The sequence below is a fragment of the Pelodiscus sinensis genome, chromosome 10, assembly GCF_049634645.1.
Source record: "Pelodiscus sinensis isolate JC-2024 chromosome 10, ASM4963464v1, whole genome shotgun sequence".
In the NCBI taxonomy this organism is placed as follows: Eukaryota; Metazoa; Chordata; order Testudines; family Trionychidae; genus Pelodiscus; species Pelodiscus sinensis.
The window spans coordinates 40700573-40723200 of record NC_134720.1 but is presented as its reverse complement, the minus strand read 5'-3'; the positions used below and the strand labels follow the sequence as shown (position 1 = coordinate 40723200).

The 22628-nt window shown below is 39.2% G+C and overlaps 1 protein-coding gene across 2 annotated transcripts in view; it reads left to right on the top strand.

Moving 5' to 3' along the window:
• The window catches only part of SPATA16 (spermatogenesis associated 16), a 167128-nt gene that overhangs the window by 56720 nt on the left and 87780 nt on the right, over positions 1-22628 (top strand). For both annotated transcript variants that reach the window (XM_025190471.2, XM_025190469.2), the window contains exons 3-4: positions 2640-2785; positions 15327-15416. In XM_025190471.2, the coding sequence (XP_025046256.1) occupies positions 2640-2785; positions 15327-15416 (236 nt within the window). The remainder of the gene's footprint in view (positions 1-2639; positions 2786-15326; positions 15417-22628) is intronic.

Sequence of the window (22628 nt, the reverse complement as noted above, 5' to 3'; positions counted from 1 at the left end):
GCTCTATTTCGAAATAAGTGCTGTGTAGATGCTCCCTATTTTGAAATAAGCTGTTTCAAAATAAGATACGTGATTGACGTAGCTCTATTTGCGTAGCTTATTTCGAGTTAAGCCCGACAGTGTGGATGCACCCTAAGGCTACCTCTGACATAAGGCTCTTTCTGTATAGGGCTATTCCACTAAAATCAATATTAAACTCCTTCATTTATGTAGAGCATTCGCTATAAATGTTAATGTCTCTAAGAACAACCTCACAGAAAAGGAGCATTTATACACAGCGTATAAACTGGTAAAGGATGAACTAGTCTGGCAGAAAATCTAGATCCCTCAAATTAGTGAGTCAGTGAGGCCTTGAGGTTCCAAAACATTAGAGAACTTGTCTGAGAATTCTTGGAGGATGAGACAAGATAAATAGATTCTCTTTATCTCCCATAGGCTGGAGTTGCATGAGCTTCAAGGCCAGACGAAGAGCTATGAAATATCAACTGTAAATCTTAACACTTGGCAAAGAAAGCTCCCTGAATGGAAAAATATGTATAACCTGCAATGGGGGATGGATCAGGATAATAGGAAACAGATCATAATGGAAGAACAGGTTATCTTCATCCCCTTAAAGCATAGGGATCTTTACAAAATATTTTTTGCTTGCAAAGTAGGTATTGAGGTGATCTGTTAACAAGGGGCAGTTAGTGTTCCTGTGATATACTACCTCTTTTCTGCTACTCTTAGCAGTTCTTGTAAGGGGGCAGGAGAGATCTTGATTTTCTCTGTAACCCATATCACCTGTGAATCCTTAAGTATAACATACGGTAGCAGGTACCTTTCAACTTGAGGACTGTAACTTTCTGTGGTGAGCTGTACAATTATTTTCCTAACACATTTGAGGATGGCAGCTCTTTTTAATAGTCTGTTTGCATGTCTGGTGGAATCTGAGGCCCTTGAAGCTTATTGACAAGTCTTGTGGTCACCACACATCTAAAGTTCTGTTTTTTTATTAACAGAGTCTATTGTTACCACAGCCTTTCTGTTTAATACAGCTTGACTTATCACCCAATGGGACCAAATTCTAACATCTGTATTAATGTTGAATAGTACTTTAATTCATTTATAATCCCATTAAAAAGAATGGGGCAACATGTTGATGAAGGTGCTGTCAAGTCAACCATGGAATCAGAATCAGAGATTTCCATGGCAGACCAAGAACAGTTATCAATCATCTTGAGTCTTGTTGTTTCAATAATTCTTCTGCATTTCCCCTAAAGACCTCAAACTGCACATTCATTGATTAACCATCACAGACCCCAAAATAGTAGGTACATATCATTATTACCATTCTACAGACATGGAAAGTGAAGCACAGTGTGTCCAGGAATGAGTTAACTAAGGTCAAAAAGTAAGTGTGCTGAAAGCAGAACCAAGAACTGCAATTCCAAGTTCTATAGTTTAACAACTGCTCTTATAAAAAAAAGTCCTATAGAACTTTATTTTAAAATTATTCCCTTTATAGGGTTTTTAAAAGCTCATATAATTGAACAAAGAAATATATTTGTGCTTCAGAATTCTGTAAGAGTCTTTTAAAAACACCAGTGCATAGGAGAGTACTCAGTATTAGATTCTATGCGATTTTAGAGTAATAGGAATAAAACCAAGCTTATCGACTTTATCCTTATTATATTCTATGGGGCTTTTTTCATAAAGGCAAATAATCCTGCCCATTTCCTGGGAACTGGGAGAGACAATTGCCTCCTTATTTCCCTCCAGTTTCCTTGTGTTATGTCTCGGAATTTCTCAACTGCAAAATTCACTGATGCCATATCTACAGTAGGAAACTATTTCTAAATAACTAAATTCGACTTATTAACTCCCAATTTTACAAAGTCGAAGTAGCATGTCCCCACTACAGGGAAGCCTCAAAATTAGTCCAAGGAAAACTCTGTTAATGTGGACACGCTACCTTGGCTTAGAGCTCCAGCAAGCACTGGGGAGTAATTCGAATTAATTTGGGAAGTAGTTATTTCAATATTGAGGCACTGGAGCATCCACATTAACACTATTTCAAAATTAGTGTTATTCCCCAAGAAAATCAGGAGTACAGATTTTGAAATAAGTAGCCCCTTATTTCGAAATAATGGGCTTGGTAGTGTGGAAACTCCACTTATAAATTTGAACTGAAGGGAGTTATTTTGAAATAAAGCCCTACTGTAGACCAGGGCTAAAGCAGCCTAGTCTAAGGTCTCCTCTCCTGTGGTATGTTGATATTCCTAAATGGCTTTCTGATGCTCCCCTTGCTTTGGTGTCTGATCCAGAGACTCCCAGTATATTCAAAGAGCTTGGGAGCAGGTTTTTACTTTGTGAATGGGGAAATATGGTTATTTTTTCTAAGAGTGCTTGTTCAACTTTTCATTTAATATATGTTTCTAGAATGTCTTTTCCCTGGAGTATTGTACAATGAAAGGTAACAGTATATTTTATACTACATTTATAGATAATGTGTGCATTTATATTATATTAATATGAATATTTAAAATGAGAGTACATTTCACTTAAAAGTCAACTTTATTCATTCATCAGGAAAACATATTGATGCGTAACAGAAGTGTATTGCATGTTAGTAAACTATGTTTTTGTTTCTTGTATAGCTCTGCAGTAAAGGTGCAGCTTTAGGGAAACCCTTCAATGCTTCACCCCAAGATATTTCAAGTATTGCCAGTTTTATTGAAACAAAGCTTGTAACCTGCTACCTGAGGATGAGGAAGCCTGACCTAGCATTGAATCATTCTCATAGGTAAGAATGAATATTGATTAATGTGTTTACTAGAGCTCGAAGCAGGGAAAAGAAATACAAGCATACCGTTTGGACTGGAAAGGTTTGCAATAGTTAATTACCCAATCCTTTGACAAGAAAAAGGGAAATCAATAACCCACCTTTAAAAAATCCCACTTGGATTAGGCTAAAAGGAATGCTGGGAATTTGGTCATGAAGGCATCATGATGCTATAAGGCTCAAATGATTGGAAATTAGACATAATCCCTTTCTACTTGTTATCAGTTCAATGCCAGACCACAGATGACTTAAAATTCTTTCCTTCAGACAGTTCTTTGGTGGTCTGTCATTTTCCACATTTCAAAGACTAGCACCACAGTTGTAGTCTCCGCCAAAAAGCCAGGAGTCAAAAAGGTGTGAAAATAAAATGCTCCTTTTGACATCTTAGGGTCAAGCTTTTGCTTAGACTCTCTACTCAGTGTTCAAGCACATTAGTAGAAGCTTGCACTGCCACTCTCCATGCTGTCCCTGTTCTGTAGACAAAGGATTTCACTCTGTGTCAGTCCACCGCTTTTCATTATCATTAAGTATATTTGAACAACTACTGCAGTTAACACAAGTTGGGGTGTTCTTGCAATTGTTTTAAGAGAATATAAATGAAGGAAATCAAGTTGTCTCTTTCACAATCATTTATATGGAAGAAGAAAGGTATATTTGTGCCTAATACACTACAGAAAATGGTGAAGGGCAATTAATCAGAATAAAAATATGATCCCTGTCATGATGCTAAAATAGTAATCTGCTACATTAAGGGCAAGTAATATCAGGGGGAGTTCTGCACACAGATTTACAAAGATTTATGGCTCTAGGTTTGTGTGTCCCATGAAAAACTCTGCTCTGTAAATAACAAGCTACTTTTCTTAAGACTGTGCAAAGAAAATACCTAAAGTTTGCTTATTTGGAACTCCCTGCCTCACTCCAGCCATCATCCACATGATATACATCAAAATAAAATGGGAATTTAATAAATATTTATAATAAGAATGAGCAAACCTTCTTTTGCATGTTTTAAAATTACTTGGATTGCAAAATATGACTTTAATGAGCTCCATTTTGGGAAACCTCAGTGCCTTGACGGTCTGGCCATGTTGAGTCATAGCAAGAGATAGGAGACATAGACAGATTAAATGAAGTTGGATTAGGAACTCTGGGTTATTGAAGGATTAAAAATCTGGTGCCAGGTTGGGGTGTTTTTATGATGTTGTTTTCTTGCCTTTAATTTTAACAGATATTCTAACTTGCTTTCCTTTTATTTAGTAAATATAATGGAGAAATGCAAATCAATAGTGACTGAATCCTCAATGTAGTTCAATTAATAATGCAGATTTTAAAATAAATCTATACAATGTGCTTGTCAGAATATGGAATGAAGGACCAATACTGACAGTACTGCCAATACAAAAGTATTCTGAGATACTATTAACATAAATACATAAAATGAAGCATAATCAATATCTGTTTCTCAAGAATAGTTAAATAAATAACTGAGTATTCACGCTATAAATAGCCCTTATACAACAGTTATCCAACTCACACAAAACTTTGCTTCCTATTGAGTTTTTACATCATCACTGCATTGTAATGGGTATGTAGCAATCATGAATTGAAATTAAAATATGTTTATACATTTATTTGCATTTGCTATATTATCTTTATTTAATTTCATGCAAATCTCACCATTCCTGCATATGCTTTATAAACCTTACTAACTAAAAATCCTTGTACTCTGACACAGCTGTTCTTCAAGTGTCTAATCTTTAACTAGGGTCTGGTCTATACCATAGACATATATTGATATAATAATTCACTCAGTAGTGTGAAAAATCATTCCCGAGTGACATAGTTATGTCAACATAACCCCTATATAGACTGTACTATGTCAGAGGCAGAGCTTCTCCTCTCAAGATAACTAACACCTCTCCAGGAGGTGGATTAACGAGACCAACAGGGGAGCTTTCTTCTGTCAGTTTATAGTGTTTTTATTAATGTACTCCAACAATGCAGCTGCACTGGTACAGCTGCATTGATGCAGTGTTTTAAGAACAGACATGCCTGAGATATAGGCGTTTTGTCAGTTGTGTCACTTCCTTCCCAGCATACAGTACAATAAATATATAAGGTTCTTAAAGGAAGTTTGCACACTGTTACAACTGACAAAACTCGAATGTCTAGGTTAAGAAAAGTATGCTAGTTTGGAGAACAGCTTTCTCACTAAAAGAGTGAAAGAATTACCATTTCAGTGGAGTTTTCCATTGCCACTGGCTTTTGAGTGTGCATCTGAGGCAAACATGAGCTCTTCCTTACAACTGGAGATAAATCTTCTGGTTATTATTTTCAGGACCTGAGGCTCCTTTTTTTTGCACTGTTGATAACATGAGAGGAGAGGACATCCACTGGATTTTGACCATTTGGCAGGCTGACATGAAAGAGGCACACAGCATGATAAAAGGCTATTAGAAACACATTCCTAATTCATCACCAGTGTGAATAAATGCATTTGAGCTAACCTAGCCAAACTGATACTGAAGTAACTTATTTGACCACTAGCTGTCATCATTAGGTAGTCATCAAGCCAATACCTAGCATCCAGTCTGAAATGGTAAAAATACAGTACTCCAATAAATACCGAATCATACAATGTTTGCATTCTATTCAGTCCCTTTGGACCAGGCATTATGGCATATACAAGGGTTTAATGATCCTAGTAATCCCATATGGCTTGCTGAGAAATAAGATTTTTCCCTTTTGTTTCAGAAGGCAATTTTAAATTACACCAGATGGCAAAACAGTGAAGGCCTAAATTTTAAGTCAAGGAACTGACTGGAACCTCAGAATCATGTTGTGGCCTTATGTTGCTCAATCTGATCTCCAAGGTTGATGTTTTATTTATTAGAAGATTTACCTGGCATTGCTAAGGTCCTTAACTCAAATAAGTTGTTTTTCTTAATTTAAATAATTCTTCTGGAGTGGGACTGGGGAGGAGTTGTTCAGTATGCAGACTGCTCCAGGGGGAGAGGACAACCCCATTCCTCTCTCCCTGCAGCAGCTTGGGGCCAAGTGAGAAGCACCGTCCATGGCCTGGTACAACTAAACCCTGGCCTTACAATGGGAACTGCCAGAGGAGGAGTGCATGTCCCTAAGTTTGGGGTCAGACAGACACATACAGAGACAAACTCTCTGAAATATATAATAGCTAGCTGTCCATTTCTCCACCCTGGCCTGCTGCTGGCCCAGTGAGTCTATAGTTGTTCTGGTCCCCATCCCTGGCCCCTTTCTGTGGTCATTGTGCAGTATAACTCCTTCTTATCAGGCCTCTTCCCTTTCCATTTTATGAGAAGCAATCAAATTCCATGCACAACCCATAATCCTGGTACAACAAAACCCTGGCTTTAAGTTATCCTAAGAAGAAGCAGCATACCAAATTTGGTGGCCCTAGTTCTTAACATTTAGGAGAAGTTCTTGAACATACAGACTTAGGGTATGTCTACACTACAAAGTTAATTCGAACTAACGGACGTTAGTTCGAATTAACTTTAATAGGCGCTACACTAGCACTCCGCTAGTTCGAACTTAATTAGAACCAGCAGAGTGCTTAGTTCGAACTAGGTAAACCTCATTCTACGAGGACTAAGCCTAGTTCAAACTTACTAGTTCAAATTAAGGGGTGTGTAGCCCCTTAATTCGAACTAGTGGGAGGCTAGCCCTCCCCAGCTTTCCCTGGTGGCCACTCTGGCCAACACCAGGGAAACGCTATTGCCCCCCTCCCGGCCCCGGACCCCTTAAAGGGGCACGGGCTGGCTACGATGCCCGTGCCAGGTGCAAGCCTGCCAGCACCCAGCCAGCAGACCCTGCACCTGGCACGGCTCGAGCCAACCACCCGATGCCCCCCAGCCCTCCCCCTCTTCCCGGGACCAGGCTGGTAGACATACCCTCTGTATCTTTGTATTTTCAAAAAGGCACATCTCTGCACATACATCTTCTCACATGTGATAGTTCATGGGAATTCTCATCCACCTGGAAGATTGCAGTTGTAAGAATGAGAAAATCTAGGGCAGATATTTTGGAAATCTTGTAAACAGAATTTTCCTCAAGTGTTGAAGAGGCACAACAGGTATTGGAAAATGGAAAGGAGCTTTGGCCTCACCCATACATCCCAGATAACTACACAAAGTCCAATAGGAGGTTGTTTTGTTTCCTCTCCCCCCCCCCCTTGTTTTATGATGTAATCTATCCAGTGACACTATGGTAGAGATTACAAATCCAGGACATCATCTGACTCCTTTAAAAGTAGGATAGTTTAGCAACAAAATGTAAACCAATGAAATGACAGTAAGTCTTCTGATGTTGTATCACAGAGGTACAGAAAATGCCAGTCCTTAGGCAAGCAATGACCATATACTCCCCTTTGCTGAGCACTGAAGAATAAAAATCACAGAAATGCTCACTAGAAAATGAGGTACATTAGGAAAGCTTAACTGGAATGGAAAGTTTACTATGTGCCATATCAAAAAAGCCACTAGTGTCACCCCAACATATGTGTGGATCAGGAGATGGTGTCCAGGGAAAACTACCCTTTGGGTGTGTCTAGACTACATGCCTCCTTCGACGGAGGCATGTAGATTAGCCAGATCGGAAGAGGGAAATGAAGCCGCGATTAAAATAATCGCGGCTTCATTTAAATTTAAATGGCTGCCCCGATCTGCCGATCAGCTGTTTGTCGGCAGATCGGGGGAGTCTGGACGCGATGCCCCGACAAAGAAGCCTTTCTTCATCGACACAGGTAAGCCTCATGAAACCAAGCTTACCTGTGTCGATGAAGAAAGGCTTCTTTGTCGGGGCATCGCGTCCAGACTCCCCCGATCTGCCGACAAACAGCTGATCGGCAGATCGGGGCAGCCATTTAAATTTAAATGAAGCCGCGATTATTTTAATCGCGGCTTCATTTCCCTCTTCCGATCTGGCTAATCTACATGCCTCCGTCGAAGGAGGCATGTAGTCTAGACACACCCTTTGTGTCATGTTTCCCTCACTGAATGGTGTCAATGATGCCTGATAAAAGCCAGAATTGCTTCTGCCTTGATGGGAGTTGCTCTGGATGTTCTGAGAACACTGGGCTTTAACCCTTCACATCCCACAGATTGTGCAGGTATTGCCACCTGCTAATTCTGCATCTCCCATCTGAAAATGGTATGCATAGCAGACTTCAATCTCAGCAAAGCTATGTTCCTTTTCTACTAAGGCTCATTGCCCTGTGCCTTTATATCTGTTCAGTGGAGGATATGACCTTTTGTAACACCACTTGAACAATTCATGGAGAGGTATATTGATTATGTAATTGTTATGCGATAGCTGATTGATAATAAATAGCACAGTGACAGCTTAAGGAAATACAGTTAATGGGAATGAAAGGGAAGAAAAAATAGCTATCTATGGGAACAGAGGCTTCCTGTAGAATTGGAAAAAGGAGGGGAATTCAAACCAATGCTGATGCTTAGTGGAAAGGCCATAAGTTATAATATACATCACTCCAACCTCATGCCCCCACTTGTACAGTTGGGAAATCAGCTAGCAGTGTGTTATGTGAACAAGACAGGGAAAGCAGAATCTGTCCACCCATATTATGAATATCTTAGACCTCTGATCTGGATGCTTTGAAACAAGGCCTTTCTAAATATCCTTTCATTTAGCATGGAAGGAGAATGTTCTCCTTGTTCTTCTCCTTCATAGATAATGAATTGAGAGCTGGTGGGCAGATTTATCTCTTGGTTTGCAATTCAAAGAAAAAAATATGTTTAGCATGGAAGATGCATTCCCCTTTCCTGTCAGAAAAAAAAAGATCCTATGTGTATGAGAAAGGCTTAGTGTAAAAACCTCTTCATTATGTTTAGACATGAAAGCAGCTTCATAATATTTTTTGGACTGTGTGCTAAAAATGTCCTCTGCTGTTTCAAATACTATATTCACAGCTAACACAGTTAGGCGGTACTACAAAAAATCTGTTTACACAAATCCAAGTTGTGTCACAGACAGGGATAAGGAGAAACAATTATCTCACAAACACTGCTATGATCCAAAACCCATCTAAGTCAGTGGGAATCCTGCCACTGATATCAGCAGTTGTCAGATCAGCTATAGTAAAGATTAAGTTAGAAATGATTTCAAAGTAATGTTCAGGTTACCATAAAAGACATCTTAGATTGTCTTCTGAGCAGGCATTCTCCACCATGCATTCACTCACAGATGCAGCTTCTGGAGAGCTAACACGTATGCATCACTGACAGAAATATGTCCTCCAGATTTTTAGCTTCAGCTTTTTAATGTCTTGTTGATATCCCTCTCAGAAGGTCTGCGAGTCTCATGCATTTCTTTAATCCGTGTTTCTTAAACTGTGTTCCGTGGTACACCGGTGTGCCGCGAAGCAGTCGGAGGTGTGCCACAGAGAACAACAGAATTCAAAATGGCTGCCCTTAAAAGGGCAACCGACAATTTTTTTCCTCAATAACTTTCCCCTCCCCCCTTTTTTTGTTCAACAAAAAATCCTTGGTGTTCCTCATAAAAAAAATTATAGTTTGGTGTTCCTTGGTCTTAAAAAGTTTAAGAAACACTGCTTTAAATGGTCCTCTCTTTCCCACATTTTTTTGTTTGGTGATACCTATATCACCACCTTTTCACCATCATGAAGAGATTGACAATGCAAAATAAGCACACACTTCTCTCCTCTAGAAGTTAAAAGCAAAATTAGCCCAGCTTCTGCTGAAGAAGTTATGTGAAAATAGGTCATTACAAGGACTACGTGGAATAAAAAATCAGATTATGTGAAACAGTTTTCATGCATTTTATTATAAACTCAAACATGGGCCAATTTTCTCCCTGTGCTGTTCTTTCTAAATTGCCATATTTCATGGAAGAAATGCTGTCAGTTTTTCACAGCTCTACTCATTTTATGGGCCTACCCCAATATTCCAGATAGTTTATTCACTGGCTGTATATAAAAGCTTTCAAAAACTTTTGACACAAATTTTGGGAAGAACTCCAACTTTTGTAGTCTGGGAGACATTCCTCCCTATCTTCAAAACAGCACTGTAACAGGGCAACACTCACCTCTTACAGGTATCCCCCTCTGGTCAAGTGTGTGTGCTTGCACACTCTCTATTTAAAAGCCTTTTTGGTGATTCAGCCCTCTATATTTCACTCTGAAGGAGAGTGGTGCCCCTAGGGCTTCCCCTCTTGGAGGAAGCATCCTCGCCCTTACTTCAGGGGTTTCTCACAGCATCTCAACATAGTCCATCAAACCATCAATCCCATTAAGCTCACCACACGGAGCTGTCTGTGGTGCTGTCGCTTACCCAGTCGCCCAGTTTTCATCCCTTGAGGTCTCCAGAGGAACTGAACTGCCCCTGGTCCCACAGCTCCCCTCTTATAGGGCTTTCCTGGTGCCTGATTGGCCATTTCTCCTGCAGCTACTCTATCCTGTCTGGAGGACTTCTCTATGGCTTCTCTGGGACAGAGTATAGCAAAACTACAAGGCCTCCAGGAGGAGACCTCAGAGCTTAGTCCACCCTGTCACAAGCACCAACAAGGAAACCTGTTCACAATATTAAGATGGGTGTGAGGAAATGCACCACTAGCCTGTTTCTCCCAAATGAAATTGCTAGAATCAAGATATAGCTAAACACACATCCAATCAATATGATGGGGTCAAAACATTGGCGGGTATAAAGTTGGATAGTTTTATTGATTTTAACAGTTATGCTGATTTAGGATCTAGGCCATAGGGCTACCATTTTGTAGAGCAGGACCTGCCTTTTTGTTCTGTATTTGCATAGCACTAGCAGAACATGGTCTTGGTATGAATAGGGCACTTAGGTCCTCCAAAGGGACAAGTAAATAATTAGAAAGAATTGGAATTACAGACTGTAACATGGTGGATTTAAATAGCTCTAAGACTAGAGTGATGTGTATTAGTCTTAAGATAATGATCTGCCTGTAATACACAGGAAAGAAAGGAAAAAACAGCCACAAGTTAAAATTAAATTGTATAATAATCAGAACTTGTCAAGCTCATCTACATACTGAATTTATAACTACGGAAAACAATGGAACCACGCCAATTTACATTCACTGAGGATCTGGTCCATTCTGTTTAATATTATCTGGTGCATTACTTCACATAAATTATGTATCATAATTCTACACATAATGTTCAGTGACTGAATTTGTATACTTATGGTATATCAGTGATGTATGTTCCTACTAGTGCATAACATTGCTGCATCAAACATCTATCTACTTGTGTAAATCAATATTGCATCTAACATTGAATTCTGTACACCTGGGTAATTACCTGTAAGCATCTCTATCAATTGAAAATGTTAAAGCAAATGTTTGTACAATAAGTTAAAGCTGTGTTACATGCAGATGCAGACACCACATTTGTCAATTGGGAGAAATCCTGCAACTTCAAGCCCAAAAGCACAACCTACACCACTTCAGTTGAAGAAATCACTATGTTATCTTCTAAGTAAAAGCCAGATTTTAGTTTTATTGTGCCTAACATTAGACATTAGAGAGGGACATGATCACAGGAACTAAGTCAGTGAAATACATTTGTTTAGTTGTATCCTTCATCTATAGAGACATTTCCTGGACTTTTCATTTTCTTGGTCTACAAAGGTGAACTAAATACAATGTCTTGGAATGTAGCTAAGATATTCCTTTTTGTGTTAATTAGATTGATAAAGCTAAATCTCATTGCAGTTGGGAAACATTGCATTAAAAAGATGGAAAACACTGCAATAAAAAGATGGAAAAAGGAACAGTGAGACTGAAGTGTTCCAGAAATCAATTTTTATACAGCAACTTGCTTTTCTTTCTGCATCTGGTGTTTATGGAGTTGATCAGTCAGGTGGAAAGACAACCAAAAGTAGCAAACTATGGTCAAATATGTGTACCTTTAATTCATGTGCCAGATGACACTGGTGGGAGAAAGCTGATGTCTTGATTTCTTTTCTTTTTACCCTCTTAGAACTTGAAGAAAAGATAATAGGACAAACCTTGTATTATTTTCTAAGGGAAGATGTCAAGATGAAAAAATGAAAATGTCAAAAACCAGGTTGATATACTGTATCACTTAAAAGTTGTTTTGTTGAGGAAAACTGACCAAATGATTTAGGACAGGCATTTACTGGCTAGTCTGTGGATTACACAGAAGATGAAAAATAAATGAAAATCTATTTCATGTTTACTTTAGTCTAGTTGTGGGGAGATGTTGGAGGGAAAGCCTAGGAAGCACACTAGTAATCAGACACAGGGTTTTTACTTGTGGTGTTTCCATTTAAAACGTCTTTTGTCTGTGAATCAAGAAATAGTTGTAGCTTAAGAAAGTTTTTATTAAAATTCATTTTTCCTCATGATGTCTCCCCAAAAAGTACATCAGTAAAACTTTGGTGAAAGCTTTGCACCTAGTGACGAGTGATACTTTTCCCTACAAAACAGAAACATTGTAGCACATGAACCCCTGGGGGCAGGGTGGCTGACAGACTTCACTAGGCCTTGGGCAAGGTGGTGGGGTGGCTCTGGGGCCTCTAGAAGGGGTGGGGCTCAGACAAAAGGGGCAGGGCTAGCCTCCTCCAGCCGGCTCTTCAACATTGCCTGGGGTTTGGTTGCAATTTAAGGGTTTGGGGTTCTGACCATTGCTGTTGCCATAGTAGCAGCAGCAGTGGTGGCCTAGGTCCCAGGCTCTTTTAATTTGCAGTGACAGAAGGCAACTACACCCTTTCCTCACCCTCTTTGATGGGTCTGCCTGGGGGTGCACAGAGGTCTGGGGGCATATCAATTCATCTAGATAGTTGCCTAATTTTACAATAGGCCACATAAAAAGCTCTAACAATGTCAATGCAAACAGAAATTTCATACAATGACTTATTTATACAGCTTTATATACTCCCCACTGAAATATACTCCCCACTGAACAATATTTATATTTCAATTGATTTATTTTATAATTTTATCATCAAAATGAGAAAGCAATTTTTTCGATAATTGTGTGTTGTGACACTTTTGTATTTTATATCTGATTTTGTTAGCAAGTAGTTTCTAAGTGAGGTAAACCTTGAGGCTACACAAGACGAAATTTGACTCCCGAATCGCCTTCACTGCTGGATCTTCCTCAAGTCTTTTTTTCTTTTAGCACTTGTCATTGTACAGAGTCCTCCTAAATTTTTGGGTAATTGGCCTAGTGTCATATACTACTGTTCATGGCTGGACAGAGATATTGGAACAGGGACTTGTTCTCATGTTCACAGCCTAGCAGGTTCCCACATTGCCAATCTGCTCTTGTTTCATGGGTGGGCTTCCTGGGATGTGGCTTTTCTTCTGAACCTCTGTTTGTATCATTCATTTTCCTTTATATGGCCACTCTTTCACACTCTTGTTTTTGCTTTTTCACCAAAAGTGGCTTCTCTAATCTGGAGGTAATATAATCTCTGTAATAGGCCATCTTTACCCACTTTAAAGTTCATCACAATGCATGAATAATAATTAATCTAAAAAAATATAGTTAAACTGTAGCTGTCTGTATTGCGATGTCAAACAGCTGATATATGTAAATCCCCAGAATTGGGAATGCCTGGAGTGTACATGTCTCTGAAGAAATAGCATCATTCGGCTGAACTATCAAATAATCAAAAGTAGATTTTAGGCCTCTGCTTCTAGCAAATGAGTGGGATATTTGTAGGTATTGAAGAATTCTGTAAAAAAATTTTCAGTTTAGTGTTTATAGCTAGAAGAAGTTGATCTTCTTAAGATTAGGAATGAATCAGGATGAAAAAGGAGAGCTGAAATCTAATTCTTTGAGATTCTGCTACAATTCTGTTTTTATTATAAACCTATTTGAGTACATCCTGCTCTAAGACTTGTAGAAAATGTGCTGCTAACTACCAGGAAATTATTGATTTTTTTCATTGCTGTTGCTTAGCTGTGGTAGAGCCGATAACTTGAAAAAAAAATCGATGTTGCTATTATCAACTGTTGACTACAGTTTATAACAGCAATAATCTCCTTTAAAATCTCTTGCTGCAGTTCCAGTTATCCTTCAGTTTGTTAAAGTGTTAATGCCTTGGGCATACTGATCATTAAATGTCAATAATATTTGAAGTCCTTGTGGACTGCTTTTTGAATCAACTAGTTTTTAGTGTGCCTCAGAGTTTTCTGAACTTCCAAATTCTCCAGTCTTTGGTTGGAAAATATAGTATCTGATGTAATATCAGTCAAATATTGTTAATAGTGACAAGCCTTTTAAAAAGATGCTCATTCACCACAGCTAAATTATAATTAATATTTCAAATTACTGAAGAGGCTTGAGTGCTGTATTCTAGATAACTCCTTGTACTGCCCTCATGACTCTAATGTCTCAGTCCCTTCTGGTCATGAAATTGTAATGTCAGAAAAGCAGAGGTAGGATCCAGATGCATCCTGGATCGCTGACCCCTGCTTGCATCAGAAACACACTGTCTGTCTAGATCAGCAGTTATCAGATTGTAGGTTGGGACCCCAAAGAAGGTCATGGCCCAGTTTTCGTAGGGTTACTAGTGCTGGCTTAGACTTGCTGGGACCTGGGGCTAAACCCTGAGCCCTACCACCTTGGGCCAAAGCCAAAGACTACTGAGATCTTGTGCCCTGGCTGGTAGGGCTCTACTTACAAGCTCCCTACATGAGGCTGAAGTCCTTGGGTTTTGGCTTTGTCTTCCCTGCTCTCTTCAACCAGAGTGGTGAGGCTTTAGGATGCCCTCCTGAAGTCATGTAATAATTTTTGTTGTCAGAGGGGGGTACCAGTACGATGAAGTTTGAGAGACCCTAGTCTAGACTAATAGTATAGTGTGTACTAATTTTCCTCTTATTGACATAGGCTCTACTTCTGCAACTGGATCCATTTGTGAGGGTACCTGCATTCAGTGAAGTCAATGGGACTGGGAAAAGTACAAGGATTCGCCCACACAAATCCAACCTGTGTGGGAATATCCTTTGTTACAATTTTGGAAGCAAGCTCACTGGCTTTTAAGATTCTTTTTAATTAGTTATGTGTGAATAATTCCTTTAAGATAATCATGTAAGATTATCATCACATCCGAAGTATAGATGACAGTTAACAAAGGAAGTTCTGCAATAATAAGTGGTATCTTTGCTGGTGTTATATGCTAGCTAAATGCAGTATAACATGCACTCACCGAGACTTTAATAACTGTTTCTGTAATAATAGGCAAAGCTATAAATGAAATTGCATTTATGATACAACTTTAATAGACATTTTAATAATGCCTGTTCATCCATCTTCACTGTCAAGGGAGAGAAAGTGATAATTCATTATTGGGTTTTGGGAGGTAGATTTTGAATTGTGTATAGAAACTGTGTACGGCATGTGCCTTATTCATAGTCTGATATTAATGATCTTTTAATAGTGTAACAATTTGAGGTTTAACTTGAGCATCTCTTTTATATTTCAAAGGAGCATTATTTTGAACCCAGCCTATTTCCGGAACCATCTTCGTCAAGCTGCTGTATTTAGATGGTTGGAACGATATTCTGAAGCTGCAAGGTATGTTGGACATTTTTGGTTTTTCTGCATCTAGTATTTCCCCTTCATCTCTGTTATTCCACCTCTCAGTACTACAGACAACAGGGGGAATTGTCTCTTACAGCTCGATCAGTACTAGGGACATCATCATCTGTCTATGCTCCATTGCAGTAGTCTGTGACTTTGTTAGAACCACTTAATAGAATCCATTTCTTATACTTCACTGTATCTAATGTAATACTTAATGATTGCTCCTCCTTTCTACTTTGGTTTCAGTGAGCAAAGGATCAAGTCCATAGTAGAGATCTGATCTTGCTGCCCTTATTCACATGAATAGTTTCACTGAAGTCAATTAGACTGTTCACAAGAATAAAAGCTGTTTGCAGGAATAAGGTCTCACAAGCTTGGGCTTTACAGAGAGAATTTAGGAAAGCTGCTTGTCATTATCTCTGGTGGACTTTGCCCAAGAGCTGTGATTATCACCCTACTCCTGTAAAAGTGGTCATGGAATCTTGGACCACAAGTGATCTATACCTTGGTTTTACCTCTCCTTCTAAAATAAAGAACCTCCAACAACAAAATGCTCCCTAGCATTTTGCTGGGGTATCGAATCAGAATTGATTCAGAGAGAAACCTTCCCCCTATTGAATCACCAACAGTAAAGGTTCAGTGATCTAATAATGTTTTAAAGGTGGTAGCAGGAGACAACATTATTCTATGACAGGCAAAATGCCTGATTAAAGTATATATTTTCAGATCTGTAAATTTCCCATTCTCCCACCAACAGGCAAGAGGGTTTTACTTGAAACCAGGTAGAAAAATATATCACTTCCAGGAACTGATCTTTCTTAGAAAGTAATGCATACACAATGAAAATATCCAAGAGTACACTATGATCCAAGAAGAAAATGAAGCGCTACAATATCTAGTAACAAAAAAAAAGGTGATTGGTATTGCTGCAGATAAGTCATCATTCAACAGGATTACTGCATCAGCAAGCAGAAAGGCACCATATCAGCTGTTTTCATGTCAGGGAGTTTTCACACAACTAGTTGATTTTAAATGAGATTATTATGTATTTTGTCAAGGAGAATATTCTGATGGATGGAGACCAAGTGGAGCCAAATAAGTGGCAGTAGCAGTACTGTAACAAGGGCGGGGCATGTGGAGCACTCACCCCAGTCTTATCATAATCAGGGCCATAAAGACGCAATAAGTAAAAATAGTAAGCTGCAAAAGTAAAGAGCGTGGTGTGTGCTAACCCAAGTCCCAGTTTAAACTAGCCTGTTGTGAGGCCTGACATGAAACAAAACAGGTATGCTGAAAGATGTGTAAAGTCTTGAAAGGCATCAGGCTTCAGCTTACTTCACTTCGAGCTGAATTTACATGGAGCATTGCACATGTTGAGCATTTACAGCGCTACCAATCTTGAACCCAGAAAACAGTTCACATTGGACTCAGTGGTTTTTCAATCCACGTACATGTGAATATGCTACCACTGTGCTCAATGCTACATCAAAGTATTAAAAGTATTTTAGTGCTGACGCTTGGCACAGGATCAAATTTATCAATTACTCTTAGGATATTCCTCACTTTGCCAGTAACTATGGCTAGCAATGAATGAAGCTTCAGTAAGCTAATGCTAATAGAAAATTACTTACATTCTAGTATTGGCCAGCAGAGGTTATCAGGGCTGTCAATTCTCTCCATCAAGCATGAAATATCCCAAATAATAATTTCAATTATATAATTGATGAGTTTGCTACACTAAAGCCATGTAAAGTAATTTTATAATAAGTATTCGAATTATTTTGTCATTTATTATATATTCCTTTATTTATATTTTTAAGAATCACTTTTTATTTATTGGTGGTTATTTTAAAATGTTCTATGTAAAATATGTGCCTAATATTGAAAATATATTTTTGTTATATTACTATATAAATTAATAATTTTTGCAGATTTTTCTTGAAGTAAAGATAAATAAAAATTAGTAAACTAGAGACATTTTTTAATTTGAAGGAAGGGGGGCACATAATTAATTTTTTTGCCCAGGGCACACAAAAAAAACCGCTAGTTATGATGCTGGGCAGTAGTATTGTGACTTTGGCTTAGGATCATAGAACACTGGAACTGGAAGGGACCTCAAGGGGGCCTCAACTCCAGTCCCCTGCCCTCTCAGCAATACACAGCACCATCTTGACCAGGGTTACTCAACACATGGCCTGTGGTGCAGTTTGGGTTTATGCAGGGCTCAGCATGCGGCCCGCGGGTGAGAGCTATAATAAAAAGTAGTCAGTATATTAGTCTTCTGTTGATATTTGTTTTAGCAGTTAAATTCCTGGACCGTAATTGCAAAAGTTGCTGTCATATAGGTGGAAATTGGGTAAATATTGCATTTTATTAATATCAGCAGAACTGACTTTAATGGGGCCTGTGTGTTGTGTAGTCTTGCCTTCATCTTTGCATTCATGCCTGTCAGTGTGAAAGAAGCTATTTGCAAATATTTGCATATGTATTTGCATGTACATGCAACCACACTTAAGTTGCAGCCTTCGGCTTGTGCTGTGAGTATCACTGTGGCCCCTAGGGCTTGCAAAGTTGAGTAGCCCTGGTCTACAACAATAGATGTCTACCCAAACTGCTCTTAAATATCTCCAGAGATGGAGATTCCACAAATTTCCTAGGCACTTATTGCAGTGTTTAACCATCCTGACAGTTAAGAAGTTTTTCCTAATGTCCAACCTAAACCTCCCTTGCTGCAGTTTAAACCCACTGCTTCTTTTCCTATCCTCAGAGCCCAAGGAGAACAATTTTTCTCCCTCCTCCTTGTGACACCCTTTTTGATATCTGAAAACTACTATCATGTCCCCTCTCAGTCTTCTCCTTTCCAAACTAAACAAACTCTATTCTTTCAGTCTTCCTTCATAGGTCATGTTCTCTAGACCTTTAACCATTCTTGTTGCTCTTCTCTAGACATTCTCCAACTTCTCTACATCTTTCTTGAAATTTGGTGCCCAGAACTGGACACAGTACTCCAAATGAGGCCTAATCAGCACAGAGTAGAGCGGAAGAATGACTTCTTGTGTCTTGCTCACAACACTCCTGTTAATGCATCCCAGAATCATGTTTGCTTTTTTTGCAACAGCGTCACACTGTTGACTCATATTTAGCCTGTCGTCTACTATGACCCCTAGATCCCTTTCTACAGTACTCCTTCCTAGATAGTTGCTTCCCATTCTGTAGGTGTGAAACTGATTGTTCCTTCCTAATTGGAGTACTTTGCATTTGTCTTTATTAAACTTCATCCTGTTTACCTGAAACCATTTCTCCAATTTGTCCAGATCATTTTGAATGATGACCCTATCCCCCAAAGCAGTTGCAACCCCTCTCAGTTTGGTATCATCTGAAAACTTAATAAGTGTATTCTCTATGCTGATATCTAAATCGTTGATGAAGATATTCAACAGAACCGGTCCCAAAACAGACCCCTGTGGAAACCCACTTATTATACCTTTCCAGCAGGATTGTGAACCGTTAATAACTACTCTCTGAGAATGGTTATCCAGCCTGTTATGCATCCACCTTATAGTAGCCCCATCTAAGTTGGCTTTGCCTACTTTATTGATAAGAATATCATGCGAGACTGTATCAAATGCTTTGCTAAAATCTAGGTGTATCATATCCATTGCTTCTCTCTTATCCACAAGACTCGTTATCCTATCAAAGAAAGCTATCAGATTGGTTTGACATGATTTGTTCTTTACAAATCCATGCTGGCTATTATTTATCACCTTTATTATACTCCAGATGTTTACAGAAGTATTCCTTAATTACTTGATCCATTATCTTTCCTGGCATAGAAGTTAAACTGACTGGTCTGTAGTTTCCTGGGTTGCTCTTATTTCCCTTTTTATCTATGGGCACTATATTTGCCCTTTTCCAGTCTTCTGGAATCTCTCTTGTCTTCCATGATTTTTCAAAGATGATAGCTAAAGACTCAGCTACCTCCTTTATCAGCTGCTTGAATATTCTAGGATGCATTTCATCAGGCCCTGGTGACTTGCAGACATCTAACTTTTCTAACTAATTTTTAACTTATTCTTTTTTATTTTATCTTCTAAACCTACCCTATTCTCACTAGTATTCACTATGTTAGGCATTCCTTCATCATCAGACTTCTTGGTGAAGACCGAAACAAAGAAGTCATTAAGCACCTCTGCCATTTCCAAGTTTCCTGTTAATTTAACATACTGCTATAATAACTATGTGGAGCTTTGGTTCCAGCCTTGTGTTAAACTAAGCTAAGCAGCAGCATCTCTTTGGAGTCAGTGGTATCAGTCGGACCCTGTTAATAGTGCAGAATGCAATCTATCTGCTACAGATAGACTGCATTATGCAGGTATTTAGCTGCAGTTTCAGAAAGTCTAAATATGCTTTTGTTAGCCTGAACTGTCATTTATCTCTGCCTTCTCTGTGTATGTGAATGAGGTTAGTGTGTTTCCTTGTGTGATTTTTCCCTCTCTGTGTTATTATTATCCATACCCAGAACAGTTGTCTTGGGTACAGGTAGCATATGTGCATACAAAAAATGGGAAGGAATAGCTCAGCTAGCCTAGCAGGCTGAGGGTGCCCAAGGTAGAGAACTATTGATCTCTTTGAGGACATAACAGGCCAAATTCCCTGGAACAAATTCTGCTCTCTGTTCCACATTCCTGCATATGAGACCCCACTGTATTCAGTTAGATTTCTTCATATTTACTTACACCTATTCTGTCCACATTTAAGAAGACGGAGCTGGTATAAGTTATACACTGAATATTCAGAAGGTAGGGTGAGGAGTATTGTAATTTTTACCATCTGCTGGTTCATCAGTGCAATTGAGACCAACTCAGGTTCCCTCAGACATTGGTAGAGTGGATGTATGTATGTATGAGGCAACCTGAAAGCCAGGGAGTCTGAATCAACGTAAGCAGATTCATATGTATCACCCATCTTGGAGTTTGGCTCCATGGCTACATCTACACTGGCCCCTTTTCCGGAAGGGGCATGTAAATTTCACCTATCGTAGTAGGGAAATCCGCGGGGGATTTAAATATCCCCCGCGGCATTTAAATAAAAATGTCCGCCACTTTTTTCCGGCTTTTAAAAAGCTTTGAAGTAGGAATAAGAGCCTCCGGAAAAGGGCGCTTTTTCCGGAGGATCGGGGCCAGTGTAGACGCTCTTTTCCGGCTTTTTTAAAAGCCGGAAAAAAGCGGCGGACATTTTTATTTAAATGCCGCGGGGGATATTTAAATCCCCCGCGGATTTCCCTACTACGATAGGTGAAATTTACATGCCCCTTCCGGAAAAGGGGCCAGTGTACACGAGCCCCATGTGTATAAATGACTCCTGTAATTGTCTCTAATAGAGTTGCCAGTTTTGGTTGGACTTATTCCTGGAGGTATCATCACATGACATAATCTTTACTTAATGATTAAGTTTTAATTTCTGGCGACACCAGGACAACCTGGAGGATTGGCAACACAAGACTCTAAGGGTATGTCTACACTGCCACCCTAGTTTAAACTAGGGTGGCTAATGTAGGCATTTGAAGTTGCAAATGAAGCCTGGGATTTAAATATCCTGGGCTTCATTTGCATCTTGCCGGGTGCCGCCATTTTAAAATCCTCCTTAGTGCGGACTCCGTGCCCGCGGCTACACGCAGCATGGAGTAGGTAGTTTGAATTAGGCTCTCTAACGAGGTGTACCGGTAGTTCAAATTAGTGTAGCCGCGGGCACGGAGTCCGCACTAAGGGGGATTTAAAAATGGCGGCGCCCAGCAAGATGCAAATGAAGCCCGGGATATTTATATCCCGGGCTTCATTTGCAACTTTGAATGCCTACATTAGCCACCCTAGTTCGAACTAGGGTGGCAGTGTAGACATACCCTAATAGGCTGCACTTTGTGCAGAGTACAGTATTGTGCAGCCACTCCAAAGGATCTGCTTGAGGGGTCAGAGCTTTGAAAAATGAGCAGTTCTAGAAAATTGTTAGCCACTAACTCCAAGACATACTAAATATTTTAGCAAATATATTTCTTTGCCAAAGACATCTCTGAAATTTGGAGAGATGTATTAGAGGGTAGAGAGGAATTTGGAATCTAACAGGGTGCTTGCTAGATTGCCTGTAAGTAAGTAAGAGAGAGAGCATTTAAGGAAGTTGGTGAGAGAGTGCAAGAGGAGGTGTTACTAATTTCTCCCATTGAGGGAAGTGGTGAGGCAGTCATAAAGAATGCATTTCCTGCAGAAATACATGGGCCAAACCAGAGGGGGGAGATAGAAAAGCTATCATTCTTCCCTATCTTGCTAATATGTGTTACATATGATTTAATGCAACCTCTTCAGCTTCAGCAGCCTTGAGCCTGAGAATTCAAAGTGAGAATGTGCAATGCATAGAAAGTCAGACTCCGCATTGGGTTTGAAACCTGGAGTTCAAAGTCCAGATGCTTATTTTTGCTTCTTACAATAAAACTATTTCACTATCATTTTTTTTGCTGATCAGAATGCTGCACTGCCTGGTTTAACTGCATCATGTTCTGTGAGGCACTTACAATGATACTTTTTGTTACCAGCTAGAACACTAGCAACTTGGAATTAGCTAGATAGAGGCAGAGGAAAGTAGATCAAAGTACAGACTCATTCTCCCTACGCCAGAACATATTTACTCGTGACTCCATACAGGATCGTGCTGAGAAGTCCTGAAGGAGGAAGAAGGATCTTAATAGACACAGTATGGATGACTCAACTGCTTACTGCTTCCATTATAAATGGCATTAGATAATCCCATCAGCTCTATAGCAAACCAGAGTTGGTATTTCTGAAAATCAGCATTTTGTCTATTTCAGGATCTCTCTCTGCATGCATCTAGTTCCTGATCCAATTTTTATCCAAACTCTCCAAATTTGTATTGTGGGGAAAGAGGTAGATACATGTTTCTTATTTGGTGCTTAAAAGGCATGTGTTTGAACAATTTAGGGTTCCTAAAAAGTTTAGTCATTCCAATCTTAGGAACAGTAAAATTAAAATTCACTGTTGTGTAATCGAAATATAAATATTGATCCTGTGTTCTTCCCTCAAAGCTAGTAATTGGCTCCCTTCTACATTTACTGTTTCATGGGCTACTTCCTGCTAAAAAAATTAATTCTACATCTGTTTTTGCTTTTCAAGAAATGGAGGACAGTCTATTTATCTC